The 18895-nt window shown below is 36.1% G+C and overlaps 1 protein-coding gene across 2 annotated transcripts in view; it reads right to left on the bottom strand.

The window, feature by feature from the left end:
* Prkg1 (protein kinase cGMP-dependent 1) overlaps positions 1-18895 on the bottom strand; it is a 973708-nt gene that overhangs the window by 104843 nt on the left and 849970 nt on the right. For both annotated transcript variants that reach the window (XM_090346356.1, XM_090346355.1), the window contains exon 8: positions 13425-13490. In XM_090346356.1, coding sequence (XP_090202482.1) covers positions 13425-13490 — 66 coding nt within the window. The remainder of the gene's footprint in view (positions 1-13424; positions 13491-18895) is intronic.

The raw sequence follows: 18895 nt of genomic DNA, 5'->3' as shown, positions 1-18895 counted from the left end.
AAATATACTTAGAGCTCCAAACCCTCAAATATAATTGCAATATCTTGGGGACACACTGGGGAGAAAATTAGTATTGAATGGGTAAATGTATGAGGTTTCTGTTAACATGCAACAAAGCACAGAGCATGCTTCTCTACTTCCTTCTGTACCTCCTTCTTCTTCAACACAGACATAAACCAAGTATCTGGTCCTAAATATCAGTAATACTGAGCTCCAGGAAAAAATTCAGCTCTATAACAAGGTCTGGCTCTTAGCCCCCAGGGGGTTCAGGACATTGTTAGAGAAGAGAGGATGGCAAAGGAAAGAGTCCTTCTTAAATATTTTTCTTTTTTTCATATATTTTTATTGTAATTAATAGAAGGGTTACATGATATTTGCCAGATAGATGGTGCATTAATTCCCATACATTGATACCCTTTCAAATGTCTTGGCCCTCATTTCCCTCCCCCCCACCCCGACCCCTCATCTTGTTTTCCCCCGTTCCCTATCCAATTTCAAATAACCAAATACAAATATATCCCATATATCAGGTAACAAAGTGAGATGCTGTAACAATATGAGATAACCAAGGGACAGCAAAAGTGATGAGAGATAACATAGTACCTTAAGAACAAAAATCATTCATTATATGGCTTTTGTGTCTATATCCTAGAGATCCTTTCATTTAGTATCCTACTATATGGCCTTTTGTATCAGGGTTTTGCTCTATTGCAAATCTCTGCTAGGAGAGCCCAAGGTTTCTACTGATTATGACAAATGAGGGAAACCATTGAGCCTAAGTTCCTCTGAGTCTGGCTTACTTCACTTAATATGATCTTTTCTAAGTCTTTCCATTTCCTAACAAATGGGGCAATGTAATTCTTTCTGACAGAAGCATAGAATTCCATTGTGTACAAATACCACATCTTTTTGATCCACTCATCAACTGAGGTACATCTAGGTTGGTTCCATATCTTTGCTATGGTAAATAGTGCTGCAATGAGCATTGTTGTGCTGGCGGATTTAGTATGTCTTTGTCTCTGGATGATTGGGTAAAACTTAACTAAGAATGTAAAGGACCTTTTTGATGAAAACTTTAAAACCTTGAAAAAGGAAATTAAAGCAGAACTGAGGAAATGGAAAAACCTCCCATGCTCCTGGATTGGAAGAATCAATATTGTGAAAATGACAATCTTGCCAAGGGCTATCTACAAATTCAGTGCAATACCCATCAATATCCCAATGTCATTCTTTAAAGAAATAGAAGAGGCAATCCAAAATTTCATATGGAATAATAAAAGACCCTGTATAGCAAAAACACTTCTTAGCAGAAAGAGCAGTGCAGGAGGAATTTCAATACCAAACTTTAGACTCTATGACAGAGCTATAATTATCAAAACAGCGTGGTACTGGCACAAGAACAGGCCTGAAGACCAACTGAATAGAACTGAAGACCCAGATATTAAACCACAGACCTATGGCCACCTAATCCTTGATAAGGGAGCAAAAAAATAGAATGGAAGAAAGATAACCTCTTCAATAAGTGATGCTGGCAGAACTGGTTAAGCACATGCAGAAAACTAAAGTTGGATCCTTCTTTGTCACCCTGTATTAGAATTAACTCCAAATGGATCAAAGACCTGGAGGTAAAAGCCAACACTCTGAAAACTTTACAAGAAGGAATAGGAGATACACTAGACCTCCTTGGCACAGGTTGAAATTTTCTTAATAGGACCAAGAATCACAACAAATCAGAGAAAGGCTGGATAAGTGGGACTGCATTAAACTGCAGAGCTTTTGTATAGCAAAGGACATAACTAGTAAATTAATTAGGAAGCCTACAGAGTGGGAGAAGATCTTCACCAACCATACAACAGACAAAGGTCTCATACCTAAAATATATCAACAGCTTAAAAAATTGAATCAATCCAAAACTAATCTCCAAAGTAACAACCATTCCATTAAAAGATGGGCCAAAGACTTAAAGAGAGTCTTCTCTGAAGAAGAAATAAAAATGGCCTATAGACACATGAAGAAATGCTCAACATCTCTGGTCATAAAAGAAATGCAAATCAAAACAACTCTAAGATTCCACCTCACTCCAGTTAGAATGACCAGGATCAAGAAAACTAATAACAACAGATGGCAGAGGGGATGTGGCCAATAGGGATCACTACTACACTGTTGGTGGGAGTGCAAACTCGTTCAACCACTATGGAAAGCAGTATGGCAGTGCCTCAAGAGACTAAACATAGAACTCCCCTATGACCCAGCAATTCCACTACTTGGCATTTACCCAATTATCCAGAAACAAAGACATACTAAATCTACCAGTACAACAATGTTCATTGCAGCACTATTTACCATAGCAAAGATATGGAACCAACCTAGATGTACCTCAGTTGATGAGTGGATCAAGATGTGGTATTTGTACACAATGGAATTCTATGCTGCTGTCAGAAAGAATTACATTGCCCCATTTGTTAGGAAATGGAAAGACTTAGAAAAGATCATATTAAGTGAAGTAAGCCAGATTCAGAGGAACTTAGGCTCAATGGTTTCCCTCATTTGTCATAATCAATAGAAACCTTGGGCTCTCCTAGCAGAGATTTGCAATAGAGAAAAACCTTGATACAAAAGGCCATATAGTAGGATACTAAATGAAAGGATCTCTAGGATATAGAAACTAAAGCCATATAATGAATGATTTTTGTTCTTAAGGTACTATGTTATCTCTCATCTCTTTTGCTGTCCCTTGGTTATCTCATATTGTTACAGCATCTCACTTTGTTACCTGATATATGGGATATATTTGTATTTGGTTATTTGAAATTGGATAGGGAACGGGGGAAAACAAGGTGTCGGGTGGGGGTGGGGGGGAGGGAAATGGGGACCAAGACATGTGAAAGGGTATCAATGTATGGGAATTAATGCACCATCTATCTGGCAAATATCATGTAACCCTTCTATTAATTACAATAAAAATATAAAAAAAAGAAATAATATATTTGACTAGTTTTTTATGGCAAGACTTTCCAGTTCAAATTACTCTGTATTGTTTTTCTTCTGATTGGATCCAGACTGCTACAGGATTGTTTGTTCACTTCAGGAGATGATTGTCAAGTTCATATTATATTTGCTGACTCTGCTCAAACTAAGAATGCTGTAGTGAACAAATTAACATATTAGCTCCTCCCCCTCAAGTTTTATAGCCTGTAAGTAAACACAAAGAAGCAATAAATTATGGCAAACAAGTGGTAAAAACAAGTAATCCAGTAAAGGCCTTTATGACTTTTGTAGTGAATTAAAACTAATTGAATGAGGGGCCGGGAGTTTGGCCTGGTGGTTAAAGTGTTTGCCTAGCATGCATGAAGACCCAGGTTCGATTCCTCCATACTACATATAGAAAAAAAAAGCCGGAAGTGGTGCTGAAGCTCAAGTCGTAGAGCTCTAGCCTTGAGAAAGTCCAAGGACAGTGCTCAAGCCCTGAGCTCAAGCCCAGGACAGCCAAAAAATAATAATAATAATTGAATGAATACACTTGTTGACTAGTTAATTCCAATTAGTTAGCCCCCCCCACAAAGTGGATGATTTAAACTTGGAGGATGGTTCTTCATTTGTAGAGTCATTTGTAACTCAAATGTCCCACTTATTGGCCTCTGGCTATCTTAAGAAGCAATAGAATTATTTATGACTTAATTCAATGAAAGTACTCATAAAATTTTCCTCTTTAAAATGGATTTTTATAATATTACCTTATTTTTTCCACTTCATGATTGTAAGGTAAGCACCAGTGATAAACTGCTGTACCATTCAGCCTTTCCTATGTTTTAAAACCACAGTGTGTTTCTGACCTACCCTTTTTCCAATGGAATATGTTTATTTGGTAGTTAGATCATGCTTGTTCATCTTACATCATCAAACTGAACAAATACAACGTTTGTCTTCCTTTCAAACTTTCACATTTTATCTCTTCTAATTCATAAATATTTGGGGGAAGCATACAAGTCAGTAACAGTTCCATTAAAAAGGGGAGAAAAGAATAAATAAATAAAAGACAAGCCCAAAGGACCACAGCTGACAGCATTCTAGCATTTATTTTCTTGTAATCATCCTGCCCAATATCATCTCAACACTCAGATTTTGTTCTGCAAAATGAATAAAAAGAAAATCCACATGGACTTTCAGAAAAGCTGAGGCTGTGAAATATCTTAAGCTTATCCTATCAGTTAAGTAATTTGGCCCTAGGTGATATGACATTTGGGATCCCTATAGATCTATCATGTAAGCATGGAATAACAGGCTACATGTAAAAAGAAGGAAATGGATCTCCTTGGAACAGGGATTTACCATTCAGTACATGAACCACCAGGAGACTCACCTGATTGGTTGAGTTCATTCAATACCTGAATGATGAGGCTATATCCAAATTCTCCCTCTACCATTCCCTGAAAGTAACTTGGATTCAAAAATGCTCTTTTGGGTTTTCATTACTTTTTCTGTCTTCAGGGTACATGCCATCAAAATGCAAAAAAAAAAAAATCTCTCACAGAGAAATACCTTATTCTCTAATTACCTATTACCAACATTCATGCAAAGCCTGAAGCTAAATCCTAGAAAATGAAAAAAAAGTAACTTAAAAGGTACAGATAGCCCAAATAAAGGAAGGTGTCTGTATAGTGGGGTGGGTACTAGCAAAAGGTCATTTTCTTTTTCTCCTGCATAGGGGAGGAGAGGGAAGAAGATTCAAATGCAGGAGGTAGGATGCATGTTGGGAAGATAAGCAGTCAGATGATGTCAGAAGAACTGACACCAGAAGGTATTAATGTCAGGCTAAATATTTAGCACTTCTGATCAATAATCTATATGTTGGCTTTACTGAAAAGATAGCAGCAGCACACCACAAAGGGAGGTCAGAGAAGGATTTATAAGGGCCATATTCAGAGATCCCATGGTCTACTGTTTCTCGTATGACCATAAACTATGCATAATGAGAACTCAGTGAAAAGAGAAAGAACACAACTTTACCAGTGAAAAGAAGAAATTCAAATTTCAATGTGCCTAAATAAAGCTTTACTGGAACATGTCTAAGATCCTTCCTTTTTATATTTGATTGCTTTTCTTTTATAAAAGCAGACTCAAATAATTGCAACCACATCATTTGGTGCACAAAGCCGAAAGGATTTGTTTATAGATCTTTAAAAAAAAACTTTGCCGACACCTGGTTTGTTCTGCAGCTCCCCTAAGTAAATCCATAGCCAGATCTAAAGAAATAAATACATAAATGCATTGCCATATTTGTTGGGTGTTTTAATGATCATATTTTCTTCTTTGAATGCACCTTGATGAGATTTCCCCCTGACACATCAAATTGTGTATCACAGATAATTCATTTAGCCACTCTTGGGTGGGGGGGGGTCAAGATAAGCACCATTTCCTCACTTGTTTCCATCACTATGGAGATTCTGAGTCCGGATAAACAATGTTGTCCAGGCTCTTGCTTGGCGGGTGGTTCTAGTGATCTTCCTAGCCCAGATCATACACTTAAGTCTTTCTGTTTGTTTGCTTCTGGAACTTGGAGTTCATCACCCAAATAGATGCAGCAAATGGAAATGGAGGAAAGCACCACCCCACCACAAACAACAAGGCTGGGAGGACAGGTGGGCCAGGATCAGCGTCAGGTGTGGCTGAGCAGGTTGAAAGAGATCAAAACCAGAAGGCAGGGTGGTAGGGCAAAGTGACTAAAAAGATTTAAGGTTTTTCTCTTTGCACTGGCAATGGAATAAGCAGCATTGTGATGTAGGCAGATACTTTTTTCTAATCGAGTTTGCCCATATATTCAATTTTCAATTGCTTATTAAATTTGTATTTTATCTCAATCAGGATAAACCTTATCAACCATAAGAGGCATATATACTTCTTAAGTTTTAAATAAATACTTAAATTTCTCAAACTGTTCTAATGCCAAAGTACTAAAAGTATAAAGTATCAATACTTCAGCACCAGTTTGAATAGTGAGAAAAGTCAGTCCCAGTGACTTGTTTTTCCTCTTAGTCCATCTTTGATGGTACTGGTTTGCTTATCTAATTTATTATGATTACGATTATTCAGCCATTTGTGGGGTGTTGTCAGGAGGCTCAGTTGATGAAGGCAGACAAGGAATGAGAGGAGGCAAACAAGGAGATCAGAATGCTTCTATTTACCAACCATTATGAGAACATTTCAGTTTTTTAGCCTATATGGTCCTATTGCAGACATTAAATCTTAACTTCCTGGTGAAAAGTTTATAAACAATGCTTTTATTTATAAGGAGTTATTTGAAATTTTCCTGGTGAAAAACACATGACTAGTAGTCAAAAACTCATATCCTTGAAAATGATCAGAATGATCTGTGTCAAAGAACATGTCATGTTACCAGAATTCTGGCTTTATCAAGAGCCTGCCATGACCTTGTAGAAGGAAGCATTATGGAACACACACTAGAACATAAGGCAAGGATTTTGATGTCTATTGGTTGTCATTGGTTTCAAACTAAGAGGCACCAAAGTTTCCAAGTTAGTGTATTTTTGAATATCTAAGTTACTTATCAATAGATGAGTACTTATGTCAGTGGATTAACTTTTTAGATTTTTTTCAAAACATTTGTAATTAATGCAGGCATCATGCATTGACCACAATTTTAATCTTCAGAGTATGTCTTATGAGATTCCCATGTATATGGTTATCATTTTCTGAAACAAGTAAGCATTTTTTATTATTTAGAGAATACTTTATTAGTTTCTGTAATCAAACCCACATAGATAAGACGTTACATATTTAATACAGTGTGTTTACCCCTGTACAAATGAAAAAAAAGTTTAACGTTTCTAGACCAATAGGGCTATTAATTTCTGTACAATGCCAACTCAACACAGTAAACTGGGATACTTTTTTCCAAAGTTGACACCACAGCTAAAGTTTCCAAAAATTCAAATTATATATATATGAATATATATATTTATATTTATATAAAAAGATCAATAACAGCAGTATGTTATGCATCGATAGCAGCAACAGCTTTTCCAGGTTCTGCAGTCATCTGAACAAAATGAGACATCCAGCACACTCCATTAATACAAAGAAAAAGATAAAAAACAAAACCCCAGAAAAATGCAAAGTTCTGTTACTGTTGTGGAACCTGGCACCATTTTTTTATTAGCTTCTCAATCATCATCTGGAAAGAAAACATTCTTGAGTGATATCATTAAAAACAGCTCTGATAAAGCAGTGATAAAGCAGTCACTACTACGTATCATAAAGCAGGTACAAGGTATTTTATATTCACAGAGATGATATAGTACTGTCCTACTCCTATAATACTAGAGGATACAATTAAAAAGGCATTATTGAGACTTGATTCTATTTTTCCAGCAGAAGGTCCAAAGGATGGTATGACACAGCTCTGTAAAGAAATGCACTTTCTTAGATAGGATTTCCTTCCATTAGTGGCACAGTTCTAATAACTCACTCTATCAGCTATAAACCATTTGAAAATGAAGGCGTAGGAGCAAGAAGAAAAAAAACCCCAAACAACAAAACAAAACCATACCCACAACCACTGGATCCATACAAAGATGACTGAATGAAGGCAGGCAGGACTCAACCTAATAATATTTTACCAAATCTGTTATGTTTGAATGGTGAGAGCTCCACACAGGAGATGTCAGACAATGCACATTTGGGTATGTTCAAGGATGCTGACATTAATATTTAATAATTTGCTCACTCATCCAGGAAGGGGAGATCAGTTACTACTGTACTTTGATTGTGTTCAATCCAATTACCATGTTATAAAAATAGCAAGCTGCCATAATAAAAAATAAGGCTCCTCTACCCAGCACCAGTTATCTGTAGTTCACTTCCAAGGAAGACACATCATAACCATATCCAAGGAATGCAAGGAAGGTAAAGAAACAGCATTCTGACATATTAGCTGAGACCAACACATTGTTCAGGTTGAACTATTTATTCCTGTGTGGTGTTACTTTCCTCCTATTTTTGCTGTTACCCCTAATCAGAGATCTTTAGATCTAAGTTGTATGCACTTAAGGACTACGTGCATATATCTATATATACATTCTGCCTGAAGATGCATGTCCATCAACTGAGCGAATGTTGTATAGGTGATAGCTTGCAAAGCTTCATTTTCACTGGTACAGCAGCTATGTGTCAATGTAATTGCTCCTATGTCCCATGTGCATCTCTCCAAGCTCTACACAAGATAATGTCACAGACCATTTTACCTCTGTGGCTGCTGGCATTATCAGACTTCATTCTCCCTATTCTCCCTCCCCACTCCTTCAATACCCTGCAGTAAACCACAGCCTTTATGATTTTGTTTCTTCAGTATTGATTGCCTGAGGCTTGATTGGTCCAGTTCTAACAGGCTTGATAGCTACGGTAGGTGCAGGGGGAGCTTTTCTTCTACTTTTTCCTGAAAGACACCAGGACGGTCGGTCAGTGTTTCAGGAGTTTTACTTGAATCACTGTCCACTTTCTGGGATTTGCTTCCTATCTGTTTGCTCTGTTGTTGTTCAGAGAAAGAACCGTTGCATGGACTGAAGAATCTCTGCTCTCTGCTTTGCATGGGGAGCAAACTGTGTAGGAAATGGTTGTGTCATTCTCACAGTGGCAGGGGCTGATTGGAAACTGCTTCTGATACACAATGCTGTTCATTTTGCGCATTTCTTTAAAAATACTGACATGCTTCATATGGAATAATAAAAGACCCCGTATAGCAAAATCAATTCTTAGCACAAAGAACAGCACAGGAGGAATTTCAATACCAAACAGCTTGGTACTTGCACAAGAATAGGCCTGAAGACCAATGGAATAGAACTGAGGACCCAGATATTAACCCACAGACCTATGGCCACCTAATCTTTGATAGGGGAGCCAAAAAAATAGAATGGAAGAAAAATAGCCTCTTCCATAAGTGGTGCTGGCAAAACTGGTTAAGCACCTGCAGAACACTAAAGTTGGACCCTTCTTTATCACCCTGCACCGGGATTAACTCCAAATGAATCAAAGACCTGAAGGTAAAAGCAGATACACTGACAACTTTAGAAGAAGGAATAGGAGATACACTAGGTCTCCTTGGCACAGGTTGAAAATTTCTTAATAAGGACCAAGAAACACAACAAATCAAAGAAAGTCTGGATAACAGGGACTACATTAAACTGCAGGGCTTCTATAAGGCAAAGGACATAGCTAGTAAATTAACTAGAAAGCTTACAGAGTAGGAAAAGAAGATCTTCACTAACCATACAATGGAAAAAGGCCTCATATCTAAAATATATCAACAGCTCAAAAAATTGAATCACTCCAAAACTAATCTCCAAAGAAACAACCATCCCATTAAAAGATGGGCAAAAGACTTAATGGGAGTCTTCTCTGAAGAAGAAACAAAAATGGCCTACGGACATATGAAGAAATGCTCAACATCTCTGGTCATAAAAGAAATGCAAATCAAAACAACTCTAAGATTCCACCTCACTCCAGTTAGAATGGCCAGGATCAGGAAATCTAATAACAACAGATGCTGGAGGGGATGTGGCCAGGAGGGATCACTACTACACTGTTGGTGGGAGTGCAAACTCGTTCAACCACTATGGAAAGCAGTATGGCAGTTCCTCAAGAGACTAAACATAGAGCTCCCCTATGACCCAGCAATTCCATTACTTGGCATTTATCAAATCATCCAGAAACAAGGACATACTAAATCCACCAGCACAACAATGTTCATTGCTGTACTATTTACCATAGCAAAGATATGGAACCAACCTAGATGTCCCTCAGTTGATGAGTGGATCAACAAGTTGTGGTATTTGTACACAATGGAATTCTATGCTGCTGTCAGAAAGAATGGCGTTGCCCCATTTGTAAGGAAATGGAAAGACTTAGAAAAAAATCATACTAAGTGAAACAAGCCAGACTCAAAGGAATATAGGGTCAGTGGTTTCCCTCATTTGTCATGATCAGTAGAAACTTTGGGCTCTCCTAGCAGAGATTTACAATAGAACAAAACCTAGATACATAAGGCCATATAGGATGATGGTAAATGAAAGGACCTCAAGGATATAGAAACAAAAGCCATGTAATGTACTATGTTATCTCTAATCTCTTTTGCTGTCCCTTGATTATCTCATATTGTTACAGTATTTATTTTGTTTTTTTGTTTTAATTACCTGGTTCTCTGATATGTTGTATATATTCGTATTTGGTTATTTGAAGTCAGATAAGGAAGGGGGGAAAACAAGATGAGGGATGGGGGTAGGGGTTCGGGGAGGGAAATGGGGACCAAGACATGAGAATGGGTATTAATGTATGTGAATCAATGCACCTTATATCCGGTGAATATATTATTAATCATAATAAAAATATATGAAAAACTATTAAAAAAGAAAAAAATTCTGACATGCATGATTAGTTACAATAACTTCACTTTGCTTTCCCTCTGGAATATGAAGCTTAATCATTGGCTTCTGGATCACAGTACCTTGCTTGTAAATTTGTGGAGAAAGCTCCTTTTGTTGACAGATCTAATGATGTCTGCCATCTGTTTGCCCAGGATGAAGCCCTGGTGCTCCTCTAATTGGACATCAATTATGCACCAGCAGCAAGCTTTTGACAGTATCCTTCAGCAACAGCTGCTGCTTCTTCTGTCCTCTTCCTCCTCCTCCTCCTCCTCCTCCTCCCTCTCCTGCTCCTCCTCCTCCCCCTCCCCCTTTCCCTCCCCCTCTTCCTCCTCTTCCTCCTCCTCCTCCTGCTCCTCCTCCATCTTCTTCTTCCTCTTCTTCCTCCTCCTCCTTCTCCTGCTCTTCCTCCTTCTCCTCTTCCTTCTCCTCCTCCTCCTCCTGTCTCTTTTTTTTCACTTTTACAGCTGTCTGTTCAACATTTGGTGGGAAGCCTGACTTCTCTCCTAAGAGCATGCATAAGAGTTTTCCCTTGCCCTTTACATTCAGTCAGATGTGAAACCTTCATATTTTACCACTCATTATTATAAATTTGTCTAATAAATTGTTCCATGATGCCAACTGGATGTAAACAGCTAATCAGGTATTCTGTCAACCATCTTATATTCTCAGTGACTCTACCAAAACATGTTGTTATAGTGACACTATTTTAGTGTATAAAAGGATTGAAGTTACCCTGTACCAGCATTCAATTTACTCTGTTCACTATGCCTGTCATGCTTGTATGCTTATTTGTCTCCATACCTCTTTCTACTAACATTACACAATGTCACTCAAATGGCTCTTAATTTCCTTACAAATGTTGTTAATAACCACATACATATTGCTAGTCTTCCACCTTAAATTCATACAAGAATATCTTATTTTTGATTTAAATCTTTGCAATTATTTTCAGACATAGCACTTTCATATTTTTCTGGATTCCTGTGAAATTCTATTCTGCATTCTTATTATTTCTGCCTCACTTGATGTCCCTTTTTGTACCTGCCACATCTCCGGTAGAAGAAGTTAACCCCCAAATATACGCAGTGGCATCGGCCTTAGTTTTTGGCCAAATACAATGCCTTGTATGAGGTAGAGCTTCATTTCAATGTGAATTGAAGAATGTATGCATGCACAATTGTTGATTCTGATAATCAAAGAATAACAATTTCAGGCATATTTATGGATGTTACTGCCATTTTGTAGCAGTGTTATTATCCAGGCTCTGTAAAGTAAATAGGAATGCTTTCCACCCAAAGTCTCTGAGCTCATCATCTAAATCCATCACTCCAGGCTTATTCTGTCTATTCCTCATTTTTTGTGTACAATGATGTTCACCACATATTGGTAAGATAGCAGGTCCATTTACATAGCTGTTTTATAGTTCCCTTTGAGTTAAACTTTTGACATTTTGATAAAAATTATTTACACACACTGTAATGAAGAAAAATCATCTCAACTGGTTCCGGAAGGTATATATGTCAGTTTATCATTTTTTTGATAGTCAAAAAACTGATAGTTGACTACACTGTGGGTGGGAGTGCAAACTCGTTCAACCACTATGGAAAGCAGTATGGCAGTTCCTCAAAAGACTAAACATAGAACTCCCGTATGACCCAGCAATTCCACTATTTGGCATTTACCCAAATGTCCAGAAACAAGGACATACTAAATCCACTAGCACAACGATGTTCATTGCAGCACTATTCACCATAGCAAAGATATGGAACCAACCCAGATGTCCTTCAGTTGATGAGTGGATCAACAAGATGTGGTATTTATACACAATGGAATTCTATACTGCTGTCAGAAAGAACAACACTGCCCCATTTGTAAGGAAATGGAAAGACTTAGAAAAAATCATAGTAAATGAAGTAAGACAGACTCAAGGGAACATAGTCTCAATAGTTTCCCTCATTTGTCATGATCAGTAGAAACCTTGGGTTCTCCTAGCAGAGATTACAATAGAACAAAACCTAGATACATAAGGCAATATAGAATGACGCTAAATGAAAGGACCTCAAGGATATAGAAACAAAAGCCATGTAATGAGTGATTGTTGTCTGTAATGTATTACGTTATCTCTCATCTTTTTTGCTGTCCCTTGGTTATCTCATATTGTTACAGTATTTCACCTGCTTATTTGATATAATTTATATAAGTGTATATGGTTATTTGAAGTCAGATAGGGAAGGGAGGAAAACAAGATGAGGGGCAGGTTGGGGGAGGAATTGGGGACCAAGACATGAGAAAGAGTATCAATGTATGTGAAGTAATCCACCTTCTATCTGGTGAATATAATGTAACCATTCTATTAAGTACAATAAAAATATATGAAAAAATTGATAGATGTATCCTATAAAGTCTTCAGGCTATGAAAATAATGGAGTCAGAAGAAACAAGACAAGGATAAGAGTCATGAAATAATCTTATGAATTCAGACACACACACACACACACACACACACACACACACACACTTCTTTCTCCAAAACTGTTTCTCCCAAATTATTCAATTATAGGAGTCTCAGGTGGAGGACTAGCAAAAACAAATAAAATACACTCATAGTAACATCCATGATTCTAAAACATTATCTAAATACCCAATGTTACTTGAGCATCTCCTGAGTAATTAAATAATTTGCAAGTGTATTGACATGTTTTCATGAATCCTGAAAAATAAGCCTATGGCATTGCATGATGCCCACGTTTCCAAGAAGCCTACTGGGCTGCCAAGCACAATAGTTATAAACCTCATTAAAAATCATAAGGCTGAAATGGCATAGGCAAGCCACTTGCACGAACAATGCATAATGAGAATCAAATATAGAACTAATTTTAGAATGAAAAGACAGAAAACCAGTATTAATAGCCACCTAAAAGGTGTCTATTAATGTATGTTCATTGCTGATATGAGTATGTCATATGCATAACAAAGCAATGTACTTACTCTCTGTCAATCACAAGGCAGGTGACAGCTTCTGCAGCAATTACATTGGCTGTTCTCACATCTTCCCTGTGTAAAAAAATATAGAGGCATTAGGATAAAAATATATTTAGTGTCAAAGCCAAATGTCTATTGTGATATATTCAGGAAATACTTTAAATAATACCAGTTTTAGTCATGTTACAGATTTCCCTGTATTAAGAGACTGTGGTATCCTTGTTAATCATGCAAATCCTGTGGTTCTCAGCTTGTTGCTATAATTTTCAAATGTAAGGTTTGAAATACACACGTGGAACTGCATTTTATATAACACTTCCTTTGCTTTTTGGGGAACTTACCCTTTAATTGGATGATGGTACAGAGAATAATAGATGTGAATTGATGATACTTTTAGAGGATCTCCAGATATATCTCTGAAAATGGGGCAATGATCTCATTTGTATATGAATTTGTCATTACGCCCTCGAGAATAATGAATCTCTTATACTGTGCCCTGCCTTTATAGACACTACTTTCATGTAGCTAACTGTCTGGCAATTTATGGCATGCTGGGTTTTTTTTGTTTGTTTTTGCAGAGCATATGCTTCTTGAAAAGTATTTGAAAAGATCAATGGGAAGATGATCTCTTCAGAAGCACTTTGGTTGCCACTGCAGTAGTTGACACCAATCTCTTAGATCTTGGTCAGTACCTCTGATTTACTCCTGTCATCAAATATAGGTTTGGCAAATTAATATTCAACTATGTTAATTGCAGCACTATTTACCATAGTCAAGGTATAGAATCAACTCAGATGCTGCTCAAAGGACAAATGAACCAATAAATTGTGATAGAGAGATAGATAGAGATAGATTGATAGATACAGCATTATAAATTATATAATGGATTTGTACTCATCCATTTTTACTCTTCCATCACAAAGAATGTTATTGTATTATTTGTAAAGAAATGGAAAGACCTGGGAAAATTATGTAAGTCAGACCAAGAGAGACAAAGGATGAATGTTTTCTTTTAAAAGCAGAAGCTAGATTTAGCTTATAAACTCACAATTAAATACAGTGGGTGGTATGCAAGTATATGTAGCATATTAACTAAAATATGACAGACTCAAAGAAGATATCAAACACTGTAATTCCTTAGAAATGAAAAAATCCAAGCTAAAGACCAGGAGGGGGTGGATTAGGGCCAAAGGGAAAGAGATAGATATAAAAAAGTCCAAGAGAGGGAGAATTCAGTCAAGAATCCAATATATATCCTACAAAATTAAGAAGAGAGAAGGAGGGATGGGGAGGGGAAGGATGAGTAAGAATGTTGAAAGTGGTGATATTGATCAAGATATAATGTATTCATGAACTGCTTTGTTAAATGGTAACTTGTTTGAACAATTACTTAAATACAAAAGTAATAAAAGAATAACATTGTGTTAGTACCATTGTCATAATATTAAGCTATATCTGAAAATGTACTTTTTTATACCAACAAACTTCCATATTAATATTATTAATCACAAATAGGTTTGAAATACATTACACAGACATATATAGGCATAAGCTAGTATGTACAACAAACTTAAAACTTATAAAAACAACAGTTTTGAAAATGAAGATGTTCCTAGTGAATTTTTATATTTCCAAAGCATGCTAAATCCGGATATCTAGTTCTGAACAGTATGAATTTCCATCAGTCTTTCATTGTTGCTCAGCTCTGGTCTTAGGTTGCAGTTGCTTTATTAAAAAAAAACAAGTATTTTCTATTTGATAAAACAGTTCTCTCTCATGATTTCTCCTTTCAGAAATATCCTGATGACATTCTTTAGGCATTTAGCATTTCAAACAGACTCTGAGATCATTTTTTTGCTTCTAACTCACATTGGAATTCTACTAGAGTTTTATTACATTTATACATTCATTTCAGAATGAGTAGCTTTTAATGATATTAATTTTTTCATGGAAAAACATATCATGACTCTTCACTTGTTCAGATCTTGTTTTATGTCTTTAAATAAGATTCCATATTTTAATAATTTGGGGCCTGATATTCAATGAAAGTGTAGTCTTAGGTGTTTCAAATCAGGTTTCTGTCTTTTTTTTCATGTATTTTTATTGTAATTAATAGAAGGGTTACATTATATTCACCAGATAGAAAGTGCATTACTTCACATACATTGATACACTTTCTCATTTCTTGGTCCCTATTTCCCTCCCCAGGTTTTTGTCTTCTGATTGACATTCCTTTCCATTTGTTTCTCCTTAGTTGTGCTACTAAAGAAAAAAAAACACTCTATCATATACAGGTATATATATATATATATACACACACATATATATACAGGTATATATATACATATATACACATACATGTGTGTATACAAATATATACTTAAATACACATTCATATACATATATATATCCATATATATATGCTTAATTTGCTCCCAGTACTAAGTTCTCATCAAACTGTAAAAGTTCCTTTTGGTTTTGTTTGTTTTGTTTTGTTTTTGTGGGCCATGTGGCTTGGATTTGGACTTGGCCTTGGTGCTGTCCCTGAACTCTTCAGCTCAAGGCTACTGCCCAACCCTTGAGTTAAGCCTCACTTTCCATTTTCTAGGGGTTAATTGGAGATAAGAGTCTCAGGTTCTTTTGTGCCCAGGCTGGCTTTGAACCTTGATCCTCAGATCTCAGCCTCCTGAGTAGCTAGGATTATAGGTATAAGCCACCACACAAGGTAAACTCTAAGTTTTATTGTAGTCTCACCAGCATCCTACTGACTCCTTTGCATCCTCTACCTTTTGGTCAAACTGACTTTGTTTCAACAACAAACATATCCTATTTATCATAGCATGACTTCTGTATAACATATGTCCCTTTTGTTTATCCTAAACTCCCCAGGTAAAATTCCTTGTGATCAATGATTCCATCTTGAATTGATAGGTCAGTTTCCCTTTTATAATCTGTTATTACCCTACACATATATATAACCTCTCAAAATTTATAATTTATAAATCTAATCATATTCAGTTTTGATCAGTGTCTACCTTGCTTCCATTATGCGATGCATTCATATAACAGAAGGCAGTTACTATAGATCATGTTTATACATAAGGATAATCACACATTGCCTTGGAATCTGAACACACATCTGTGTCTTCAAACTTGTCCTCTAATACTACATACAATCCTCTGTATCCCTGTATACCAGCAGAAAAATTTGCATTCTTCCATCAGAGATGAATTTCTTAGCAATTATGACTTTATTAAAATTCAAAAGAATATTTATATTCATAATATCTATCATGAAAATTATATTAAATTGTTAATTAAATCAGAATAAACATATATGGGTTTCTCCAAATGAAAATGAATCTGATAAGCCATTTTGATTCTGAAATTATTAGAATTCCTGTACATACCTCTATCTAGCTGCCATGATAGTTTACAATAATGCTTACATAACAAAAGCATTCATGCAATGCTAAGCTCACTGAGAGCTAAATCATGCTACTGCTCTAATGCCACTGAAACTCCACTATTTAGGTTTTTAATGTCTTTATGTCTCTTTATGCAAGTATGCAGAAAGATGATCTCTGTATGCTCTGAGATTATCCTTTTATGAGATGTAAGATGCTATCTGTTAATAATGAAATATATGAATTTATCATTTGAAAAAGATCCTAGAAACTACTAGTGAACCCTATACCATCCAAATCTGTAATTGTTGTGTATATTTATTTTTCTTGTGAGTTTCCGAGCACCATGTCAGAGCTAAATACCATTTGGATTTAGATATAAACTATTATATATTCACACAATACAGGACTCTTACAAAAATTCATGATGCTACTAAACATTTCTATTGTTTTCATAGCTATTATGATCATAGTTTCACACAGAACATATTCCAGATTAGGAGGGGTTTCATGTAATCTTGGTTAAACGCAGAAAAAGAAAACACAGGAAAACACAGCATTCTTTTTAAAACTTGAGATTTTCTTTAAAATTACTTTTTAGCTAGTTGTGGTATTTAAAAATTTTAGTAGGGAACTAGATTCATAATAATTTTTATCATAACAGGATATGGATATGATAACAACAACACTTAATTTTAAACTTTCACACAACTCACAATGTCTCTTGGTACTCAAGACATTAGGCTTGCTTCTTTCAAATAAATAATAAATATAATCAGCATGCATATTGCCTTTAAAAGTAAAGTCTTTAGTTTATATAATCTTTTCCTATGTATTAGTTGGTTTTGGCATTGTGAAATATATTACGCAAAACTACATACTCTGTCAGATTATCAAATATTTTCACAAGCATGTTATTGATAAATGGTTAATTACAGGCAAAGCAATGCAGTTTAGTAATGTTTTTTCTGAAGCATTTTTGGAGGGGTTAGAAATTCCTTCAAGAAAATCATTGAGAATACAATCTCCCCACAAATATTCAAATATAGACTTCTATGCACCAACTCTGATATTCTTTGAACTTCATCACTGGAATCTTCATCATCGCTGTATCCCAAAGTAGAATCACTGTCAGACTCTGAATAATCCATAGCAAGGGTTTATAATGACTGTTCTTTCTCTGAAGCAACTCTCTTGTGTCCCTTGGCTGTTAGAGAGCTGTATGGCACACGTACATATCAGGGGAACACATGTGCAATCTGTGAGGCCAAGCAGAACATAGTTCCTCCAAAATCGATGTCAGAATAAGAGCTCTCCCTTTAAGACTGGAGCAATGTGACTGCTGACAGTAGTGTGCCAGCCTTCATGCAAACTGACACTCCTGGTATGGCTTGGGAGATTATAGCAATCCATCGAGGTTGAGCCCTGCAATCTCTATCATGTGTAACAGTGTCATGTCCCAGTTAAAGTTGGTTCCCAGAGGCTAGAGAAAATTCTTTATGTGTAACAAAATCAAAGGCAATCTTATCATAATGTAATATCAAAATCTATGTGATATTATAAACAGTAAAAAATCACATAAAATGAAATGATAGCAGTGGATTAATTTTCATGAAAACTAAAAGTGTTCATAACAAATCACACAGTTCTATTTGGAAACTGGATCCTACAGCAGATAAGTGGGGGTTTTTTTGGTGGGGAGGGGAGAAAGAAAGCCCTTATCATGTCAGTCATTTATAATTTACACAATTCCAACACTATAACAGAATGCACATACTAGGAAATCATATACTACCTTTATATGAGTATCATCTATGCCTTCATTTCTAACTTTTATCCTTTGTTTACCAGATATTTTTATCTGGAAGTCCCAAGTCAAGAGATTTTCTTCTAACTACAAAACCACCATTTTCTTTAGGCTTCCTCCACTGGAAAATGGCATCAGAATTCTTTCATTCACTCATATTCCAACATTTAATTCCTTTGTGCGTGTGCATGCACACATACACACACACACACACACACACACACACACACACACACACCAGTCCTGGGGCTTGAACTCAGAGT

The sequence above is a fragment of the Megascapheus bottae genome, chromosome 15, assembly GCF_031878675.1.
Source record: "Megascapheus bottae isolate mThoBot1 chromosome 15, mThoBot2.hap1, whole genome shotgun sequence".
NCBI classification, from domain to species: Eukaryota; Metazoa; Chordata; class Mammalia; order Rodentia; family Geomyidae; genus Megascapheus; species Megascapheus bottae.
The sequence above is the reverse complement of the archived record's forward strand: the minus strand, read 5'-3'. Positions and strand labels throughout refer to the sequence as shown.